The sequence below is a fragment of the Dendropsophus ebraccatus genome, chromosome 12 (genome assembly GCF_027789765.1).
Source record: "Dendropsophus ebraccatus isolate aDenEbr1 chromosome 12, aDenEbr1.pat, whole genome shotgun sequence".
NCBI classification, from domain to species: domain Eukaryota; kingdom Metazoa; phylum Chordata; class Amphibia; order Anura; family Hylidae; genus Dendropsophus; species Dendropsophus ebraccatus.
In genome coordinates, this window is record NC_091465.1 from 75,993,556 (window position 1) to 76,012,944 (window position 19,389).

General features: G+C 45.9%; 2 protein-coding genes across 12 annotated transcripts in view; one reads left to right on the forward strand and one right to left on the reverse strand.

The window, feature by feature from the left end:
• CIC (capicua transcriptional repressor) overlaps nt 1-10,033 on the forward strand; it is an 83,013-nt gene extending 72,980 nt beyond the window's left edge. For 3 of the 6 annotated variants that reach the window (XM_069948545.1, XM_069948544.1, XM_069948540.1), the window contains exons 13-22: nt 623-792; nt 1,382-1,560; nt 2,381-2,668; nt 3,311-3,500; nt 3,699-3,978; nt 4,488-4,732; nt 4,872-5,026; nt 5,119-5,250; nt 5,362-5,493; nt 7,384-10,033. In XM_069948545.1, the coding sequence (XP_069804646.1) occupies nt 623-792; nt 1,382-1,560; nt 2,381-2,668; nt 3,311-3,500; nt 3,699-3,978; nt 4,488-4,732; nt 4,872-5,026; nt 5,119-5,250; nt 5,362-5,493; nt 7,384-7,661 (2,049 nt within the window). In that variant the 3' untranslated portion in view covers nt 7,662-10,033. Of the gene's footprint in view, nt 1-622; nt 793-1,381; nt 1,561-2,380; nt 2,669-3,310; nt 3,501-3,698; nt 3,979-4,487; nt 4,733-4,813; nt 5,027-5,118; nt 5,251-5,361; nt 5,494-7,383 lie in introns of those variants that run through there. The other 3 variants (XM_069948543.1, XM_069948542.1, XM_069948546.1) reach the window with 3 other exon arrangements.
• An 8,244-nt stretch (nt 10,034-18,277) lies between these two features.
• The window catches only part of PAFAH1B3 (platelet activating factor acetylhydrolase 1b catalytic subunit 3), a 40,459-nt gene continuing 39,347 nt past the window's right edge, over nt 18,278-19,389 (reverse strand). For all 6 annotated transcript variants that reach the window (XM_069947520.1, XM_069947521.1, XM_069947518.1 and 3 more), the window contains exon 6: nt 18,278-18,961. In XM_069947520.1, the coding sequence (XP_069803621.1) occupies nt 18,692-18,961 (270 nt within the window). In that variant the 3' untranslated portion in view covers nt 18,278-18,691. The remainder of the gene's footprint in view (nt 18,962-19,389) is intronic.

Sequence of the window (19,389 nt, forward strand, 5' to 3'; positions counted from 1 at the left end):
CTGTGACACTGCTTAGAGACCTGGTACTGCTTACTTAAAGGGGAACTAAAAAAAAAAATTAAATCAACTGGTGTCAGAGAGTTTGAAGATTTTTAAATAGAAGTAATTTACAAATCTGTCTGTTTTCCAGTACTCATCAGCAGGAAGTGGTATATTCTCTCCAGTCTGACACAGTGCTCTCTGCTGTCCAGAGCAGGAGAGGATTTCTATATGGATTTGCTACTGCTCTGGGCAGTTCCTGACATGGACAGAGGTGGCAGCAGAGAGCACTGTGTCAGACTGCAGAGTATACACAACTTCCTGCAGGGCATACAGCAGCTGGTAAATACTGGAAGACTTTAGATTTTTTAATAGAAGTAAATTTCAGATCTGTTTAACTTTCTGATACTTGTTGATTTAAAAGAAAAAAATGTTACCTGAGTACCCCTATAAGCTGTTCCTGTAATTTTCAGTGACTTTTGATGTGTCCTCAGACATGTCAGATTACTGACTGCACCATGTCACACTCCTGAGATCAGTAGTCTGCTCCACTACCCAGCCGGCCCTCAGACTGGACTGTAGTAAACAAGTATGATTTTGTTTCCTTTCTTCCCCCTCCTCACTATCATCCTTTCTCCTGCAGATAATTCAGATCACTCCAATGCCCATGGTGCAGCCGCCAGCTCCATCCCAGAGTGCCTTAGTGCCCCCGGCTAATTCAACACTCCAGAGTGCGATTCCTGTCACCATGGCCACTGCGACTGTTGTGGCAGCCACTTCTCAACCACAGAAAGTCATCTTACCTTCTACTCGGTAATCACATGCAATGATTATCAATGTGGTATAAATAATACGGGGTCAAGTAGAGATGCCCTTTTAGGACTTCGGGGACTTAAATGGGTACTCCGTGCTGGGGTGATTTTTTTGTATGGCTGGGGAGTGGGTGGAAATAGAGGCCGCCGGTCACTTACCTCCCCAGTTCCAGCACCAAGTCCCCGGAGTGCGCCGCCGAGCTGTCCCATCCCGCTGCTGCTTCCTGGTCTGAGCTGCGGCTTAAAACGTGATGTCTCAAGGCAGCTCAGGCATTCAGCGGCCGAGGCGGGACTTCACCAGGGTCCTGTATGCTGAGACATTCATTGACTGCTAAAACAAGGCAATAGAAGTGCTCAGCTAAGCGCTACTCTCCATGTCTCTTCTCACTGCAGGAGATGGGCTCCATAAACTTAGTATGGAATCTGATTCCTGCAATGTGGAAAGATGGGGAGCTTCTCCCTGCTAGCGATTGGTGGGGTTCTCGCCTCCCAGACATCGACTGAACAAAATTTTCATGTCTTTATGGCAGTAACGTTTTAGGTTAGATTGCCCGGACTGCTTTTCAACTAAAATACTCTCTCTTGGACAGGATCACTTATGTGCCCTCTGCGGCAGGTCCCACACTACCTCTGGTGACCACCAGCTCGCACTCTCAGGCTGCTACACCAGGCCCTTGTGTACAGACTACACTTGCAGCTGGCCCCATGGCTCTTGGCTTCACTACTATAAGTCCAAGCGGTCAGACCATCGTGCAGCCACTGCTGGCAGGTAAGAGAAGAACAGCTTATTATATAGCTATAAAGCATGGGTCTCCAAACTGCAGCCCTCCAGCTGTTGTAATACTACATTTCCCATCATTCCTGAAAAGCCAAATCCAAAGCTTTAGCTGTCCGGGCATGATGGGAATTGTGGTTTTGCAACAGCTGCAGGGCTGCAGTTTGGCAACCCATGCTATAAAGCAGGGATGGGGGAACCTTTTGGCCCTCCAGCTGTTGCAAAACTACAATTCCCATCACGCCTAGACAGCCAAAGCTTAGCTTTGACTGTCCAGACATGATGGGAATTGTAGTTTTGCAACAGCTGGAGGGCCAAAGGTTCCCCATCCCTGCTTTATAGCATGGGTTGCCAAACTGCAGCCCTGCAGCTGTTGCAAAACTACAATTCCCATCATGCCCGGACAGCTAAAGCTTTGGATTTGGCTTTTCAGGAATGATGGGAAATGTAGTATTACAACAGCTGGAGGGCCAAAGGTTCCCCATCCCTGCCATAAAGTATAGAAGGAGCAGAGGTCAGGAGCTGCCTTTCTTCCTGGAAACAGCACCTCTTTTATATCTGGAATCACAGGTGAGCTTTATTCACATGAATAGGACTATACACCACTCAGCCAATAAACAAGAGTGGTGCTGCTTCTATGAATAGAAAAAAAAGACTCCATTTCCAGTCTCTGACACTAGCTGTTTCTTTCATACACAGATGCTTTAGATGGGGAGGCTGCATACCACCTCATAGGTCCTGATAAACTTTATCATTCAGATGTCAGATTACTGACCAGAACTATTCTTTTTCTTTATTCCTTTTCATAACCAAGGACAAAGCCAAATTCTTACCCCTGGGCAGGTAGCTGTGTCTCCTGCCTCCACGCCTCCTGTACCCCAGAGCAGCAGTAGCCAGGTCTTAACAGCGATCTATCCCTCAGTCGGGCCCAGCACATTGGCTGTGCCAGCTGCTCCTTCTGCACAAAACCTGGTGTACACTGTGGCAAGCACAGGCATCGTGCCCACTGCACCTACCACCATACTGCCTAAAGCTGTCACATCTCCACCGACAATCAGCGCATCCACAGGGGGGAGCACCTCACATGTCACAACCGTCACTGGTAGGTTTGAGTTTTTACTGTTTCACTGTTAAAAAAAAAAATCAAAAGAAAATCACTTTGTCGTTTACAATGCTTATATTGTAGTGATCCTGAGTTATATCCTGCACTCAATATTTTGCTGGTGAGGTCACTGTGTACATACATTACTTATCCTGTACTGATCCTGAGTTACATCCTGTATTATACTCTAGAGCTGCACTCTATATTCTGCTGGTTAGGTCCCTGTGTACGTACATTACATTACTTATCCTGTACTGATTCTGAGTTACAGACTGTATTATACTCCAGAGCTGCACCCAATTTTTTGTTGGTAAGGTCACTGTGTACATACATTACATTACTTATCCTGTACTGATCCTGAGTTACAGACTGTATTATACTCCAGAGCTGCACTCACTATTCTGCTGCTGGGGTTTACTGTGTATATACATTACATTACTGATCCTAATTTGCATCCTGTATTATACTGAAGAGCTGCACTCACTATCCTGCTGGTGGGGTCACTGTATACATTCATTACATCGCTGATCCTGTACTGATCCTGAGTTGCATCCTGTATTATACTCCAGATCTGCACTCACTATTCTGCTGATAAGGAGCCTGTGCCTGTGTTCCTCTAATCCAATGTCTGTCCTTTTGCAGCCTCCTCGGTTACATTCAGTCTAGTGGCCCCCAAGCCTCAACGGAACCTCCCAAAGCCGCCTCAGAAAGTAAAGGCCACCATCGCCAACATCCCAGTGGGATCTTATGAGGCCACCTCCCCCTCGCCCTGTGTGCGCTCCACTTCCCGCCCTGCACCCTTGCCACCACGTGAAGAGACATCAGAACCAAAGTAAGAACACTGACAGAAGTCTTTAAAAATGTTTTCCCCCTAAACTCTAACTGGTTAAAATATATACCACATCCCCTCATGACTTATGGAACCATTTAGTGATCCAGGTCTTCTGGACACATAGATGTAGTAAGGGGATGGCGCCCCCCCTCGCTGGTTGCAATGAGCATCATTCCTTACAGTATGTCTGTGGGTTAGGTACACATCAGAGTCTCGAGGGACCGCCATTGTCCGAGAAGCTACAACAGAGCAGTCCTCCTCCGCCTCATCCAGCACCTTCTCTGCTGCTCCGCCTCGAGATTTGGCTCCGCAGAAGCCAAGGTTGACTGCTCCAGAGGAGCGATCATCACGGGACGTGTGGACAAAAAGTGTTACAGATGAGAAGTCTGCAGGGTCCCCTCTACAGAGCTGCACCTCCTCAATGGCCGATGTGAAAAGAGAACCTCCACAGTCGCCTACCGTCAAGAAGGAGTCCGTGGTAAGTCTGTGGGGAGCAAGCTTTATTGTAGTGAATGCTTGAAGCATGCAGTCTGAGTGTGTGTGTATATATGTATGTGTGCGTGTACTGAATATACGTGTGTGGCCATGTCTTCACAGCAACGTCCTCTCCTACAGTGGCCGCTGCAGAACCTCATCCCTTTGACTAGTAGTAGTTACCTCTCACATGTTGCTGCATTGTGCCACCTGCTGGTCAGAAGCTGCATGCGCGACTACATTCCTGCCTCATGCGTGTAGATCAGTGCTACAGGAGCCCCAGGGTTCCTATGACTGCATCTGCTGCTATCAATGGAGTTGGATGGTGTCCTTGATAGTTAATCCTCATTTGGCCCATAGTGCTGGGGAAGGGGACCAGTGACCAGGAACGATTTCCAGTCTGGAGAGCGGGTGTTGTCCAACCTTGGCATCAGTCCGAAGAGTTTGCATGAATTTACTTCTAAGCTTTCGTTCCTATGATGAGCATTTGTGACTCCATTTTTTCGATCACAGTACCCACCAGAATGGAAAGCCTCTGTGCCAGAGAGCCGCCCGGACACAGCCCCTTCTACACCCGCCCCTCCCCCACCCTCTTCTCCGGTGGCATCAGCTGCCTCGACAAGCGTTGGTGGGTCTCCAGGTGAAGCTGGCAGGTCTACAGGAGCCTCCTCTGAGGTTCCTGAAAGAAAAGATGGACCTGTGAAAAAGCCCAAGCTGCGTCCCCCACCCTTGAAGAAGACCTTTGATTCTGTTGACAAGTGAGTCTTTAAATTTGTATGTTTAGTTATCCCTATGTTGTTCATATATGGACCCTTTACCTCTCTATATCTTCATTTTAGGGTCTTCAAGTAGCGGACACTTATCCTAAGCTACTCATATCTCTTGCTCTACCACCAGCAGGGTCCTGTCCGAGGTGGACTTCGAAGAACGCTTTGCGGAGCTTCCCGAGTTTAAACCAGAGGAGGTGCTGCCGTCCCCAACGCTCCAGTCTCTGGCCACTTCTCCGCGAGCTATACTAGGCTCATACCGCAAGAAACGTAAGAACTCTACTGGTATGTGACCTGTACTAAGAGGAGTACGACTAACGGAACCTCCTCTACTACTGTTGGCGACATTGAACAACCATTTCTTCTGCTTTTCCTAGATTTGGACTCCTCCACAGAGGATCCCATTTCTCCTAAGAGGAAGATGCGTAGACGTTCTAGCTGCAGCTCGGAACCAAACACCCCCAAAAGTGCCAAATGTGAGGGCGACATCTTCACATTTGAACGAACAGGTACGGTGATCTCTTATATATTGGGACTTTGAATTGGCACAGTCTATGTCTTGTAATTCCTTCCTCTGATCCTGTTCCTGTCTATTGATCTTCTGGTTTATCTGACTACAGGGACTGAGGCAGATGACATGTTGGCTGAGTTGGAGTACGATAAAGTCCCCTACTCATCTTTACGCCGGACCCTCGATCAGCGGCGAGCCCTGGTCATGCAGCTCTTCCAAGAGCATGGGTTCTTTCCATCTTGTGAGTATTTCCACAGACTAAAGGCTAAATAGGACACTGGGAATATTGAATGCAACAGACATGATCACTGATGGCTACTGCTATGGGAAACAACTTGAGTCTCCTATTATTTATTTGTTAACCCCTTGATGCCACATGATGTACATGGAACTATGTAGTTAGCCCCAAGTCCTGAACAATCTATAGTGTGAGAATGAAGCGGACACATGAGCTGAGCCTGCAGCAACGTTTAATCCCTCAGATGCTGCAACCAATAGCGATCATGTGGTTAGCCAGAGGGGAAAGTCTCATCCCATCAGCAGCATGATTGCTGGGTGCTGATGCAATATAATGCTGATTTGTGACCTAATGATGACCCGCTGGTCTACCTTAAGTGAGCCAAAGCTGCCGGCTGCCAGATTTTAAAAGCACGGTTTTATTCCAGTCCTGTGGTGCCGTTCATATCCCACCAGCATCCACCTGACCTCTTTGCCGACTGTCCTGGAGCAAAAGAGGCCGTAAGTCATGGTCTCCAATGCATCTCTTTTGAGTGCGCTGTCATAGAGATGTATTGGAGACCCTAACTTCCGGCCTTCAATAGCGCTGGAGAAAAAAAAGGGGTCAGAAGAGATGTGATGTAATCGCGTGTGGGATTTGAATGGCTTCTTTAGGCTATGTTCCCACACAGTATTTTTGCTCAGTGTTTTTCAACCAAGACCAGGAGTGGATTGAAAACACAGAAAGAAAGCCTATGCTTGCACACAGTTGAAATTGAGTTAATGGCCCCCATTTAATGGGAAATAACGGCCAATGTTTTTAAAAAACAGCAATTATTTGCCATTAAATGGCTGTGTGGGAACATAGCCTTAATGTGTACACATTACCGATTGGTGTGCTGCTGGAAGATCTCATAACAATGTATACATCTATCTGGAGTTCTGTTCACAAGCCCTAATGAATCAGAATCCGATTTGTGCATGGAACCTTCCCAGCGTGGTAGTTTCCACAGTTCCCCGATCTTCTGGCGGCAGGAGTGGCTGCAGGCTGATCGGGTAAAGCTGCCTAATGACATATGCCCGTGCTGTTTGACCCTAAAACACATAATACACTGCAGTATGCTAGAATGTCCAAATTTCTTTCCCCTAATAAATCACATACAGTATACTAGCAAAGTGACAAAGTGTTGCTGTTATCAGTGGGTGTCCGGCTGCAGAGACCCTTTCCAATAACCAGAATGAAAGGGACTGAAGCTCTCGGCTAAGTGCTGTGCCCCCTCAGCTTTCAGCCAGTGTAGCGGCTCTGAGACTGTCATGGCATCCATATTCTCCCTCAGCAACAGAGGTAGAGCACCAAGCCAAGCCCTTCTGTCCCTTTAATTGTGGTGGTCTGTGAGGGTCATGATTTCTGACAGGTCTGAAGTTGTATAAAAGTTGAGATACACTTAAGGCGGTTAAGACTGGCAGTATGGGCCAAACCAATACATGGCCTGGGAGGAAGGAGCAGAACTCTGCAGAAGATCTGCCTATTATAGGGGGAGATAGTGTGAGGACCGCTTATATCCCTACAGCACTTTGTGACGGAGTTTAGGGCCATTTTAAAGCACAGACCCCAAATGGCAGCAGTACCTTTGTTCTCCCTTTCCAGCCATCACTGTACAGGCACATAGCAGCTGACAGTCCCCAGGGGCACCACGTGTAACGCATTCATTACCACCCCCAGATGCCTAGGGACTCTTCTATAGAAAGCAATGGAATGTCTGGATCTCTACAGAAGAAGACAGCACTACTATTCATGTGTTTTTTTTTTTTTTGTTTTTTTTCTTCTAGTCTTGGGATGATAGAATGATGTTCATTGATATGTTATGTGGTAGCCATGTCCTACATAAATGTCTTCTCTTCCTCCTCTCCTCAGCTCAGTCCACCGCTGCCTTCCAGTCCCGCTTTTCAGACATCTTTCCCACCAAGGTTTGTCTTCAGCTAAAGATTCGTGAGGTGAGGCAGAAGATCATGCAGGCGGCTACGCCAACAGAACACCCCCAATTCCCTGAGCATTCTTCCCCCAGCACCTCTGAGACTGGACCTTCTGAAATGCAGCCCCCATCACAGGATCATGCACTTCGGCCTGCCGAGCCCCCTGATGCCACTTGGGAGGGAGGACAAGAACCTCCCGAACCTTCAAGCAGCAGATGAGTGCTCAAGGCTGGAGGGAGTCTTTGTGTATAGCCACCCACTGAACTCTGAAGACTGGGGGAGTGGGGGGATCTCCTAGGAGGATTACCCAGGGGTGATGTGGGGGTTATCTGCTCCCTCCTATACCCTCATCAGACTTTGGCCCCTCATGCACAGACAATCCACTCATTCCTTGGCAGAATGTGCAACTATAGAGACGTCCAGACGGCAGGGAGATCATTCTGACCGGCTCATTCATGGCACTTCTAGATCTCTTCTCAATCACCACTGGCATACGGACTCAGCTGTATTCGTTGTGGGGTGCTGAGAGGGCAGCAGGTAACCTTGGCCCCTAGCCATGGGATTGGCGTGTAGCATAGGTTGCTCAGAAATGATGATTTTTGGTTATGGAAGCGGACACGTAGTGAGGACTTAGCGATGTAGCAGAGTGCTGTGGTGTTGTCATTAGAGTGTATGCCAGGTCAGCACCGGTGTAGCAGCAGCTTGTTCAGGTCAGTCCGATCGGACAGCACAGTGGTTAGATTTGCGTTGCAAAAAAAAAATTATTGTGGTCAAACGCGTGACACTGTCCTAGAGATGGACACAAGTGCCGTGATGGGATGGGGGAGGGTATCGGGGGGGAAATCATATTTTCTTATGACACTTTAGTTCATTGAGAAGCAGCTGCACTATGGGGAGCTGTATAAATATATAAATATATTATATATAATTATATATAGAGACCTTTTTATGCAAGAGGAGTGATGTTAAAAAAGAGATTCCTTCTGATCCGATCATCTGGAAAGAATGTCAATCACTAGACACAGGGTATATCCACACACTCTATATATACATATATATACACTATGTGTATGTCTGTATTATACACGTGTGTGGATATATCTGCGCGCTGAGGAGTGGGTGGGTACAGACGGCACACAGCCTCCTATTATGATGATGCGTTATTCAGTTTCATTGCCGCTCTTCTTTCCTATTCTTTCATATTATGCTTTCCCAGTCTCTGCTGTAACTGGTGCAAGCAAAAAAAGGTGCTGCAGCCGCAGGTATTGGATACATGTATGAAGGGACACCTTTCTGGTTTCTATAGGCTCCAGCACCTTTTTTTTTTTTTTTTCCCCCTGCCCTGTGCCTGTTTTCAACACTGTGTGTGGTCTGTACCAGGGGGCAGTATACAGAGGTGAACCCTACTGTATATAGTTGTTTTTTTTTTTTTTTTCCTTTTCTTTTCCTCCAGTGAGTATACAGATTTTACCCTGCTGTATATAAAAGGAAGTATATGCCATTGGTATACCAGGATGCACATGTATACTGAAGGGCTATATGCTCTCCTCGCACACTTCTGCTATATTCAGAGGGTCTGTCTGTGCTGTTTTTATAGCAAGGGTTAACCAGTCTGTATGATCCGCTATAATCCTAGGCACTGCAGAGAGGATGGAAGGTCTGTGTCTATATAGCAGTGCAGCAGTCTTGGGATAATATATGTATATTTGACATGTACAGAGTGCAGTGAGGACGTGTCGTCACTGTGGTGTCATGGCGCTGTAATAGAGAGGCTCGCTGCTATTTACATGCAGTGGGGAAGTTTATTAAAACTGATGCACATTTAAAAAAATAGATAAAAATTGGGAGAGTGTGTTGTCCACAAGATTCTGATAAGTTGGATTGCTAGGAGTACCGCCACTTTATTATTTTTAATTTTTTTGTCTTTTAATTTGACTTCAGTTTTCCTAAATGTCCCCGGAGTGATGTATGTTGTCAGGATCATGAGGCGTGGGATTGGCCCCCCTTCTGTTTTCTGCATTGGGGGAGGAGGCTTGCCTGCTAATCACATTGCTTTGAGTTTTCGATGCTGTATTTGTGTGGGTGACCCCTCTGCCCCTGAAACAAACATGCTGCATTATATAGTGCTACTAAGCTTTCCTACTCTAAAGGTGCTGCAGCACAGACTCTGGCTAGGCCTGGCGGATTGGTTCTTTTGTGGCTCCTGTAGCAGGGGCCCACAGTCCTGGGTCTGTGGTGGGGGGCAAACATGAACCAGTTCTTTCCATCATGACCTGGAAGGGGCTAAGTATATCACGGTGTGGGCTGGCATCGATGCACAGTGCTCCTTTCCAGTGTTCTTAGAAGAGACGGACTGTTTCACAGCGGCAATGTATAAACCTGTATACTTCAACTCTGCATCTGCCAGCCAGGAAGAATGAACAAGGCGAGACGCGGTCCTGGTGCCCATGCCCCTGCCACCAGCGTAGCCACAGATCAGATGGAGGAGACATCTTGCGCTTATATTTTTTGTTTGTTCAGAGAGAGGACTGAGACAGAACAGACATGTTGATCATGTGCAATATTTCTTACTGTAATGAAATAAAAAAAAGTCTTAAAAAAAAATCAAGTGTGATGCCTCATTGGAGAGAAGACTTTGGCGTGTTTATCACCCTGTTCACACTTCACAGTAGATTCATCCAAACTGATGCAAGGTAGGTGGAGCAGCCATCCGTAGAAACCAATCCAATTATTTCTCAAGTGCTTCTGAAATATTAGGGGCGATCTGGTTGTTGTCGTGAGTTTCATGCTACTCAAACAACAGGACGGACTCCCTTATTATGACGATGTATGAATGAATAGGGAAGGGGCTACAGGTCATCAGGATGGTTCCAGGTGTAGTTGATCGGTCTCTCATAGGGCTGGGCGATTTTGGAATCGATTTTAGATTTTTTGTGAAAATCGTAAATTCGATTTTCACAAAAAATCATTGCAGGCGGTGAGGTGTGCGGACGGCTTCCAGCTGCTTAAGCTAGCAGAGGCGCCGCCCCCTAGCATCCCGGCCGCACGTGGAGCTTCCCGGTTTCTGGAGGAGGCCGCGGGGAATGCAGGGTAGGGTGATCGCATCGCTGCGAGTCTTGGAGCTGTTCAGCAGGATCGGAGGGTGCAGTGCAGCCCCCCGGTCCTGCTGTACAGCCCCAGGACCTGCAGTGATGCGATTGTCTTACTCTGCAGTCCCCGCGGCCTCCTCCAGAGATCAGGGAGCTCCATGTGCGGCCGGGGGTGAGAGGAGGAGAGGTGTGTGTCCAGCTGCCCCAGTTTCCTCTCTGTCACCCCCAGCTGCACCAGTTTCCTCTCTGTCAGCCCCAGCTGCCCCAGTCCCCTCATTCACCCCAGCTCCCCTCATCCATCCTGTACTTCTACACCCCTCATCTGTACCTATACTAGTACACCCTACCTAGATGGAGACACAGAGAAAATCTCCTATACTATATGGGAAGACAGAGTGGCCCATATTTCGAAAAACTATTTATATGGGGCATAGAGAGGGCTTGTTTACTACAGGGGGGCACAGAGGAAGCACTGTTACAGTTGTCTCAAACGTCATTAAAATAGTATCTTACGCTGCAAGGAGAAAAATCTTCTGTTTTAGCAAAAAAGAAAAAAAAAAAACATTGAGATTTTATTTTTTGGCCATATCGCCCAGCCCTAGTCTCTCCCTATTTGGATATAGAGAGAGATCTATCCACCAAGGTGGTTAGAGGCCACCAGCGACCACCCTAATGATCTGGAGTCTGTTTCCAACTGCTTTTATAACTGATTCCCTTCTTTAGGCCACGTTCACACTATGTATTTTTACGTTAAAAAATGGCTGTTGTTTAATGACAGTGTACAATTACATTACTTTGTATGGAATCACGGAATACACTACAACTGTGGTTCTCCGCACAAAACAATTGGCAGGTATATTTTGTGCGGCTGCACAAGATAGCCTGTTCTCACAATGTAAAGTACGGCTCCCGGCCGTTAAAGTGATGTTCACCCGGCCGACACCAATGAATAAGCTCACAATGCGTATGGATTAGATGCCAGCAAAGACCAACTACTAGTTTACTTTAGTTTCTTATGGTGCTGTATGCTTCTTCTCAGCATCATATTCTCACAGAGAAGTGATCGTTCTTTTCTCCGCCAGAATGCGATGAAATAAGGGGAGATAAAAAAAACTGGATGTTTCTACTTAAGGCCCTATTACACGAAACTATTATTGGCCATATTCGGACGATAATCGTCTCGTGTAATAGAACGATTAATAAGCCGTCACTCCGGGCAACAGGTGCGCCGGCAGCAGACCTCTGCTATCTTCTATGGGCTGCCCGGACGATCTAGCATTCATCTAGGCGCCCGCCAGCACTTACCTGTTTGCTGCTGACGCACGTAATAGCGCCGGCAGCGAGCGGGGTATGAGGAGCAAGTGATTGCTGACAGCACTCATTGGCTTCCCTCCATCACCCCGTCTAATAGGGGCTTTATTAAAGAAACTCCAGATGTTCTACCCTCCCAGCATAAGGCTGGTGAAGTTAAATGGTTGCTCTACTTACCAAATGCTGCACTCCAATTATAGATGACCACATCTGGAGCAGCATCTTGTACATGGGCCAAAAGTCAGTCTGCTATTCTGAGCTTCATAGACTTACAACTGGGAAAGTTACTTCCGATCTGTATAGTAAGCGTAGTGTAAATCAGCATTGCAGTGGGGACCCAGCCTTATGCTAAGAGGGTTTGTTGCTGGAGTGCACCCTTAAACCCTAGCCACACAATAGGAGATAACATGCTGATCAGTGGGGCCTCTAACCAATAGGCAAACAAGAAAAAATAAAGGTAGTCCGCTCACCTCCTGTTTGGGTCTGAAGGGATCCTCATGTGAAGAAAGAGGGTGCAGGGGTTCGGCTTCGGCCAACTGCCAATTCAGAATGAAAGTAACAAAAGTGGTGGTCCCAGCACTCCGCAGTTAAAAAAAATATTAACTTTATTTAAAGGGAACCTGTCAACCCCCGTACCGGGGTGACAGGCTCCCGACCCCCCGTCAGAGACCCCTATACTTACCTCATCCCGCCGGGTCCCGCTTCTGGATTCGGTCGGGTCCCGGAGATCTCAGCCGCTGCAGCCCGGCGCGCGCGCTGAGAGATGAGTCCAACACCCATAGAGAATGACAGGAGAGTCCAGCGCTCCGTCATTCTCTATGAGCGTTGGACTCATCTGTCAGCGCGCGCGCCGGGCTGCAGCGGCTGAGATCTCCGGGACCCGACCGAATCCAGAAGCGGGACCCGGCGGGATGAGGTAAGTATAGGGGTCTCTAACAGGGGGTCGGGAGCCTGTCACCCCGGCACGGGGGGTGACAGGTTCCCTTTAATTCCAAGATGATTAAAAAAGCTCATGTATGGTGAACAGCAAAGGACCTACGCATTTCGCGCGCATGCACGCTTAATCATGGTCTAATGAGCATATTGCATAACACATGTTAAAAACAAGAAGCAACCAATGATGAGCACTAGTATACGTACGTCATGAGTGACGTGTGGAAACACCTGCAGGGTAAATGATGAGTATCGTGGTGCTACTTAGCATATACGTATATACAATTTAGTATGGACAGGCACCGGTACTTAACACTGTGAGCATAGTACAACACTGTGAGCATAGTACAAAAAGTATCTACGATCGAGCCCTGAGATGCATACACATTACCAAATAATGTAGGTTCGCATTAGTGGAGACAATAAACTATATACATAACATTAGTCGGACAAATAAGTGACCGCTTCACTATACAATGATGTGTGTGAACAGTGGCTAAATGTAGTAACCACAAATAAGGTTACAGGTAACTGTTGCAAAATAAGCAAACAAACTTACTACCTATAAGATGATAAAACAAATGGAACTGTTTACATCCATAGATAAAACAAAATGAGAAATGAATAATTAATAAATAAAACAGGTAACAAATGATAGTAACTAAACAAGAAAAACGCAAAGTGTGAATGAACATTAACAAATGAATACAAGTGTGGACAAAACAACCCTTTACGTAACCATCAGGGAAGGGTGTATGTCCATATAGATAAGGAAAAAACGAAAAGACGATGTAAAAAATGTACAGCAGAGATCCCTAAACATTCAGCAATATGAAAATGAGATGAAAGAGTTAAAGGGCCAACATGCAAATACGTAGTGTAGAGAATATATATGAGTAACTGCATGAACTGAACATCTAATTGTAATGGGCAATCATGGATGCAAAAAAAGACTACTAATATGTGTAATGATATAGTAAATCGTTTTTGAAATTCAGACCATAAGGGAACCTAGTGTTTAATTTAAAAATATATTCTGCCTCCATGTTTAGTAGTATTTTATGTTGACTACCACCTCTCGTGGGTTTATGTGCCTTCCTAATACCATAGAAGCAGAAAGATGAAATGTCCCCCTGATGTTTTTCAATAAAGTGTTTAGATGCACCCGAACAGCTAGTACGATTGTTTAGTTACTATCATTTGTTACCTGTTTTATTTATTAATTATTCATTTCTCATTTTGTTTTATCTATGGATGTAAACAGTTCCATTTGTTTTATCATCTTATAGGTAGTAAGTTTGTTTGCTTATTTTGCAACCATCAGTTACCTGTAACCTTATTTGTGGTTACTACATTTAGCCACTGTTCACACACATCATTGTATAGTGAAGCGGTTACTTATTTGTCCGACTAATGTTATGTATATAGTTTATTGTCTCCACTAATGCGAACCTACATTATTTGGTAATGTGTAGTCATATGCATCTCAGGGCTCGATCATAGATACTTTTTGTACTATGCTCACAGTGTTAAGTACCGGTGCCTGACCATACTAAATTGTATTTACGTATATGCTAAGTAGCACCACGATACTCATCATTTACCCTGCAGGTGTTTCCACACGTCACTCATGACGTACGTATACTAGTGCTCATCATTGGTTGCTTCTTGTTTTTAACATGTGTTATGCAATATGCTCATTAGACCATGATTATGCGCGCGAAACGCGTAGGTCCTTTGCTGTTCACCATACATGAGCTTTTTTAACCATCTTGGAATAAAATAAAGTTTATATTTTTTTTATTAACTGCAGAGTGCTGGGACCACCACTTTTGTTACTTTCTAACCACTAGGCCCCTGATCCCATTAACAGGGAGGGAATGTGCCCAGAATATACAGTAATTTTGTGCACTGTGCTTCCACAGTCTGATGAGATGAGCGAACTTTGCATGAACCTAAATGCTCAGCTGTAGAATCCCAGTGCCTGGAGAAGATGGATGCAGCTAGGTTGAGTGTTTGGGTTTGTCTGAGCCCGAAATTGCAGTAGGTTCCATCATCTCTTATTCTTGCTGCTTCTCAGCTTTATGCAATGCTGTTAAAGAACTTTAAACTGAATTCCAGTCCTCCTGTTGCTGCTCTGAGTGAAGATCTTCAAGGGGAACTCCGCATAAGAAAAACTTGTCTATACAATATATGGCTGGGTTCACACTACGTATATTTCAGTCAGTATTGTGGTCCTCATATTGCAACCAAAACCAGGAGTGGATTAAAAACACAGAAAGGCTCTGTTCACACAATGTTGAAATTGAGTGGATGGCCGTCATATAATGGCAAATATTTGCTGTTATTTTAAAACAATGGCTGTTGTATTGAAATAATGGCCGTTATTTACTGTTATACGGCGGCCATCCACTCAATTTCAACATTGTGTGAACAGATCCTTTCTGTGTTTTTAATCCACTCCTGGTTTTGGTTGCAATATGAGGACCACAATACTGACTGAAATATACGTAGTGTGAACCCAGCCTATTACTGTATCTGTACAGTTCTACCACACTGGTAGCTGATAGAAATCCAGGAAGTGGAAAAAAATGGCCCCTGTGCAAATCCACATTGTCTCCTGCTCCCTCTGCTCTCCCCCCTTAGGAGACAAATCTTCCATGCCTCTGTCTCAAATTGTGTGTGTTTGCTGAGATCAGGCTGATGATGCAGACAGGGGGAAGAGTGTGATGTCACAGGAGGCTTGGCTGGATCCCCCAATCCCCTGAGTGATTCACCATCTCTGACCGGCCAGAAACAGGTGTTGCACTGATTTCTCTAATTGTGCAGAAGTGTGCAGTGAAATTAGGGCTGTGTTCACACGTGTTGGAGTGTCATTGCAGTACTGCAGCTTATTCACAAAAATGATGCAGTAACACAAGTAAATGATGCTAAACAGCAGAGAGGATCAGAGCCTTATTGTGGGGCTCAACTTGAAAGATAACAGATGCTTGATCGTAATATGTGCATGGAAATGAAAAGAAAATAAAAATTCAAAAAGTTCTTTACTTTATTCCAATATCAGCGTTACAGGCAGAGAATACTGTGTGGTGTTACAGGTAGAGAATACAGCGTGCTGTGTGGTGTTACAGGCAGAGAATACAGCATGCTGTGTGGTGTTACAGGTAGAGAATACAGCGTGCTGTGTGGTGTTACAGGTAGAGAATACAGCGTGCTGTGTGGTGTTACAGGTGTAGAATACAGTGTGCTGTGTGCTGTTACAGGTAGAGAATACAGGGTGCTGTACGGTGTTACAGGTAGAGAATACAGTGTGCTGTTACAGGTAGAGAATACAGTGTGCTGTGTGGTGTTACAGGTAGAGAATACAGTGTGCTGTGTGGTGTTACAGGTAGAGAATACAGTGTGCTGTGCGGTGTTACAGGTAGATAATACAGTGTGCTGTGTGGTGTTACAGGTAGAGAATACAATGTGCTGTGTGGTGTTACAGGTAGAGAATACAGTGTGTGCTGTGTGGTGTTACAGGTAGATAATACAGTGTGCTGTGTGGTGTTACAGGTAGATAATACAGTGTGCTGTGTGGTGTTACAGGTAGAGAATACAATGTGCTGTGTGGTGTTACAGGTAGAGAATACAGCGTGCTGTGTGGTGTTACAGGTAGAGAATACAGCGTGCTGTGTGGTGTTACAGGTAGAGAATACAGCGTGCTGTGTGGTGTTACAGGTAGAGAATACAGCGTGCTGTGTGGTGTTACAGGTAGAGAATACAGGGTGCTGTGTGGTGTTGCAGGTAGAGAATACAGCGTGCTGTGTGGTGTTACAGGTAGAGAATACAGGGTGCTGTGTGGTGTTACAGGTAGAGAATACAGCGTGCTGTGTGGTGTTACAGGTAGAGAATACAGCGTGCTGTGTGGTGTTACAGGTAGAGAATACAGCGTGCTGTGTGGTGTTACAGGTAGAGAATACAGGGTGCTGTGTGGTGTTGCAGGTAGAGAATACAGCGTGCTGTGTGGTGTTACAGGTAGAGAATACAGGGTGCTGTGTGGTGTTACAGGTAGAGAATACAGCGTGCTGTGTGGTGTTACAGGTAGAGAATACAGCGTGGTGTGTGGTGTTACAGGTAGAGAATACAGCGTGGTGTGTGGTGTTACAGGTAGAGAATACAGCGTGGTGTGTGGTGTTACAGGTAGAGAATACAGCATGCTGTGTGGTGTTACAGGTAGAGAATACAGTGTGCTGTGTGGTGTTACAGGTACAGAATACAGTGCTGTGTGGTGTTACAGGTAGAGAATACAGCATGCTGTGTGGTGTTACAGGTAGAGAATACAGGGTGCTGTGTGGTGTTACAGGTAGAAAATACAGCGTGCTGTGTGGTGTTACAGGTAGAGAATACAGGGCGTTGTGTGGTGTTACAGGTAGAGAACATAGCGTGCTGTGGGGGTGAGACCACATTGAAATAATAAATTACTGCAAATAATTCAGTAACACAATGAAACTGCAATGTATGAACACAGCCTAGATGTTCAGCAACAGCTTTGGGCAGGGTGGGGGACTGTGATGAACAGCTGAGGGAAAGCATTGCATTCTGGAACCTGTAGTACTGTGTACAACTGATAAACCAGGAAGTGCAGAAAGACAAAACAGAACAAAAGCTCCCATAACAAATGGATTTTTAGTAGTTTCAAAACTGGGATAGATAGGTAAGTAATGCTATATGCTTCTGCTATATTGCATTTTTTTTAACTTCTACCTGGAGTTCCCCTTTCAGCATTTAAGCGACAATATGGACATGCATGGCGCTTTTTCTGGAAGAAAGCAGACAGATATTTCTAATCCTGGATAATGCCTTTGATGGCCAATTGATTAGATACGTCTTCGACATCTTATCAGAATTACGGCCTAGAACAGGGATGAGAAACCATCAGCCCCCCAGGTTTTGCAAAACTACAATTCCCATCAAGCCTGGACAGCTGAAGCTAAAGGTTTGGCTGTCTAAGCATGATGGGAATTGTAGTTTTGCAACACCTGGAGGGCTGAAGGTTCCCCATTACTGGTCTAGAATAAAAGTGCCATGGCTCCTTTGGCCTTTAACTCCAGAGTATGTGCTATGGACTGTTGCACCACCACCTCATTCCCTGACATGTTCAGTTCAATGGTAGGTTAGGAAAAGAACCATGGAGCTATGGAATTTCTTTTTTAGGCCTCAGTCGCAAAGGTTGGAGACTAGAGATGAGTGACCCTGGAGCATGCTGGAGTTGATCCGAACCCGAACTTTCGGCATTTGATTAGCGGTGGCTGCTGAACTTGGATAAAGCCCTAAGGCTATGTGGAAAACATGGATATAGTCATTGGCTGTATCCATGTTTTCCAGACAACCTTAGAGCTTTATCCAAGTTCAGCAGCCCCAGCTAATCAAATGCCAAAAGTTCGGATCGACTCGAACCCGATTCGCTCATCTCTATTGGAGACCACTGATTTAACCCAAAAACCACCAGTCATAGATTGCTTCATGTCACAACAGCTTTATTACATGGTTTGGAAGGATCGAACTATGACCTTTTAGTGTTGTGCACATACGTTTGGTATACGGATTAGGGAAAGGAAATGAGAGAAACTACAGGCTCACTGGAAAATACAAAACAAAAACATAATACTGTACAAAAGATAAAAATAACAAAAAGGAAATATCGGGGGCAGGGGGTGGTCCGTTCCATCCTCTGCACAGGCAGTGAAGAGTGTATGAGAAGGGGGAGAACAATGCTCCGGAGGGAAGTCAGCTGGTTAATGCAGGAGAAAGTACAAGCTACCAATTTCCCTTTAGCTATATCTTTGGAAAAATTATTCCTCAGTGGGGGAGAACCTATAACCCCCCCAAAACCCAAAAGATCATCACACAAGGTATGTCTTCGCTCTGGAGCGGCTACTGCTGAGTGGCTGTTCCTCTGCCCTCCAGCAGGCGGAGTAGTGTTTTGTGTATAGTCTGGCACACACGGGAGTATCCCAGCCGGCTCAGATGCAGGTAGTCAATCATGTCGTGGTGGCTGATGGTGCCGTCTGAATGTACAAATCCGGGGTCCACATCTAAGAAAGTTGCATTGGGCATGGACTGCAACCCCACTGCCAGCAGCTCATTCACCCTCCTGTTCCTCTCCCGCAGAGGGTTGGGGTGTTGCCCTCGTGGCAACAAACCCTGCAAAATGGAATGAAACCATTAAAAAGGGTATTTTAGCGGTCTGCTGATACTGCATTAATGCAGGTGGTGGAATCAATAAGGAGATAGGTGTGTGTGAGTGTATAGGTGTTACAGACATCAGTGGGAATTAGAGATGAGCGAACCGGGTTCGGGTTCGAGTCCATCCGAACCCAAACTTTCGCCATTTGATTAGCGGTGGCTGCTGAAGTTGGATAAAGCCCTAAGGCTATGTGGAAATCATGGATATAGTCATTGGCTGTATCCATGTTTTCCAGACAACCTTAGAGCTTGATCCAAGTTCAGCAGCCCCAGCTAATCCAATGCCGATCGTTCAGGTTCGGCTGGACTCGAACCCGAACCTGGTTCGCTCATCTCTAGTGGTAATACATGCCATTCCATACTGCAGGTCCTCCTACCTATAGAGA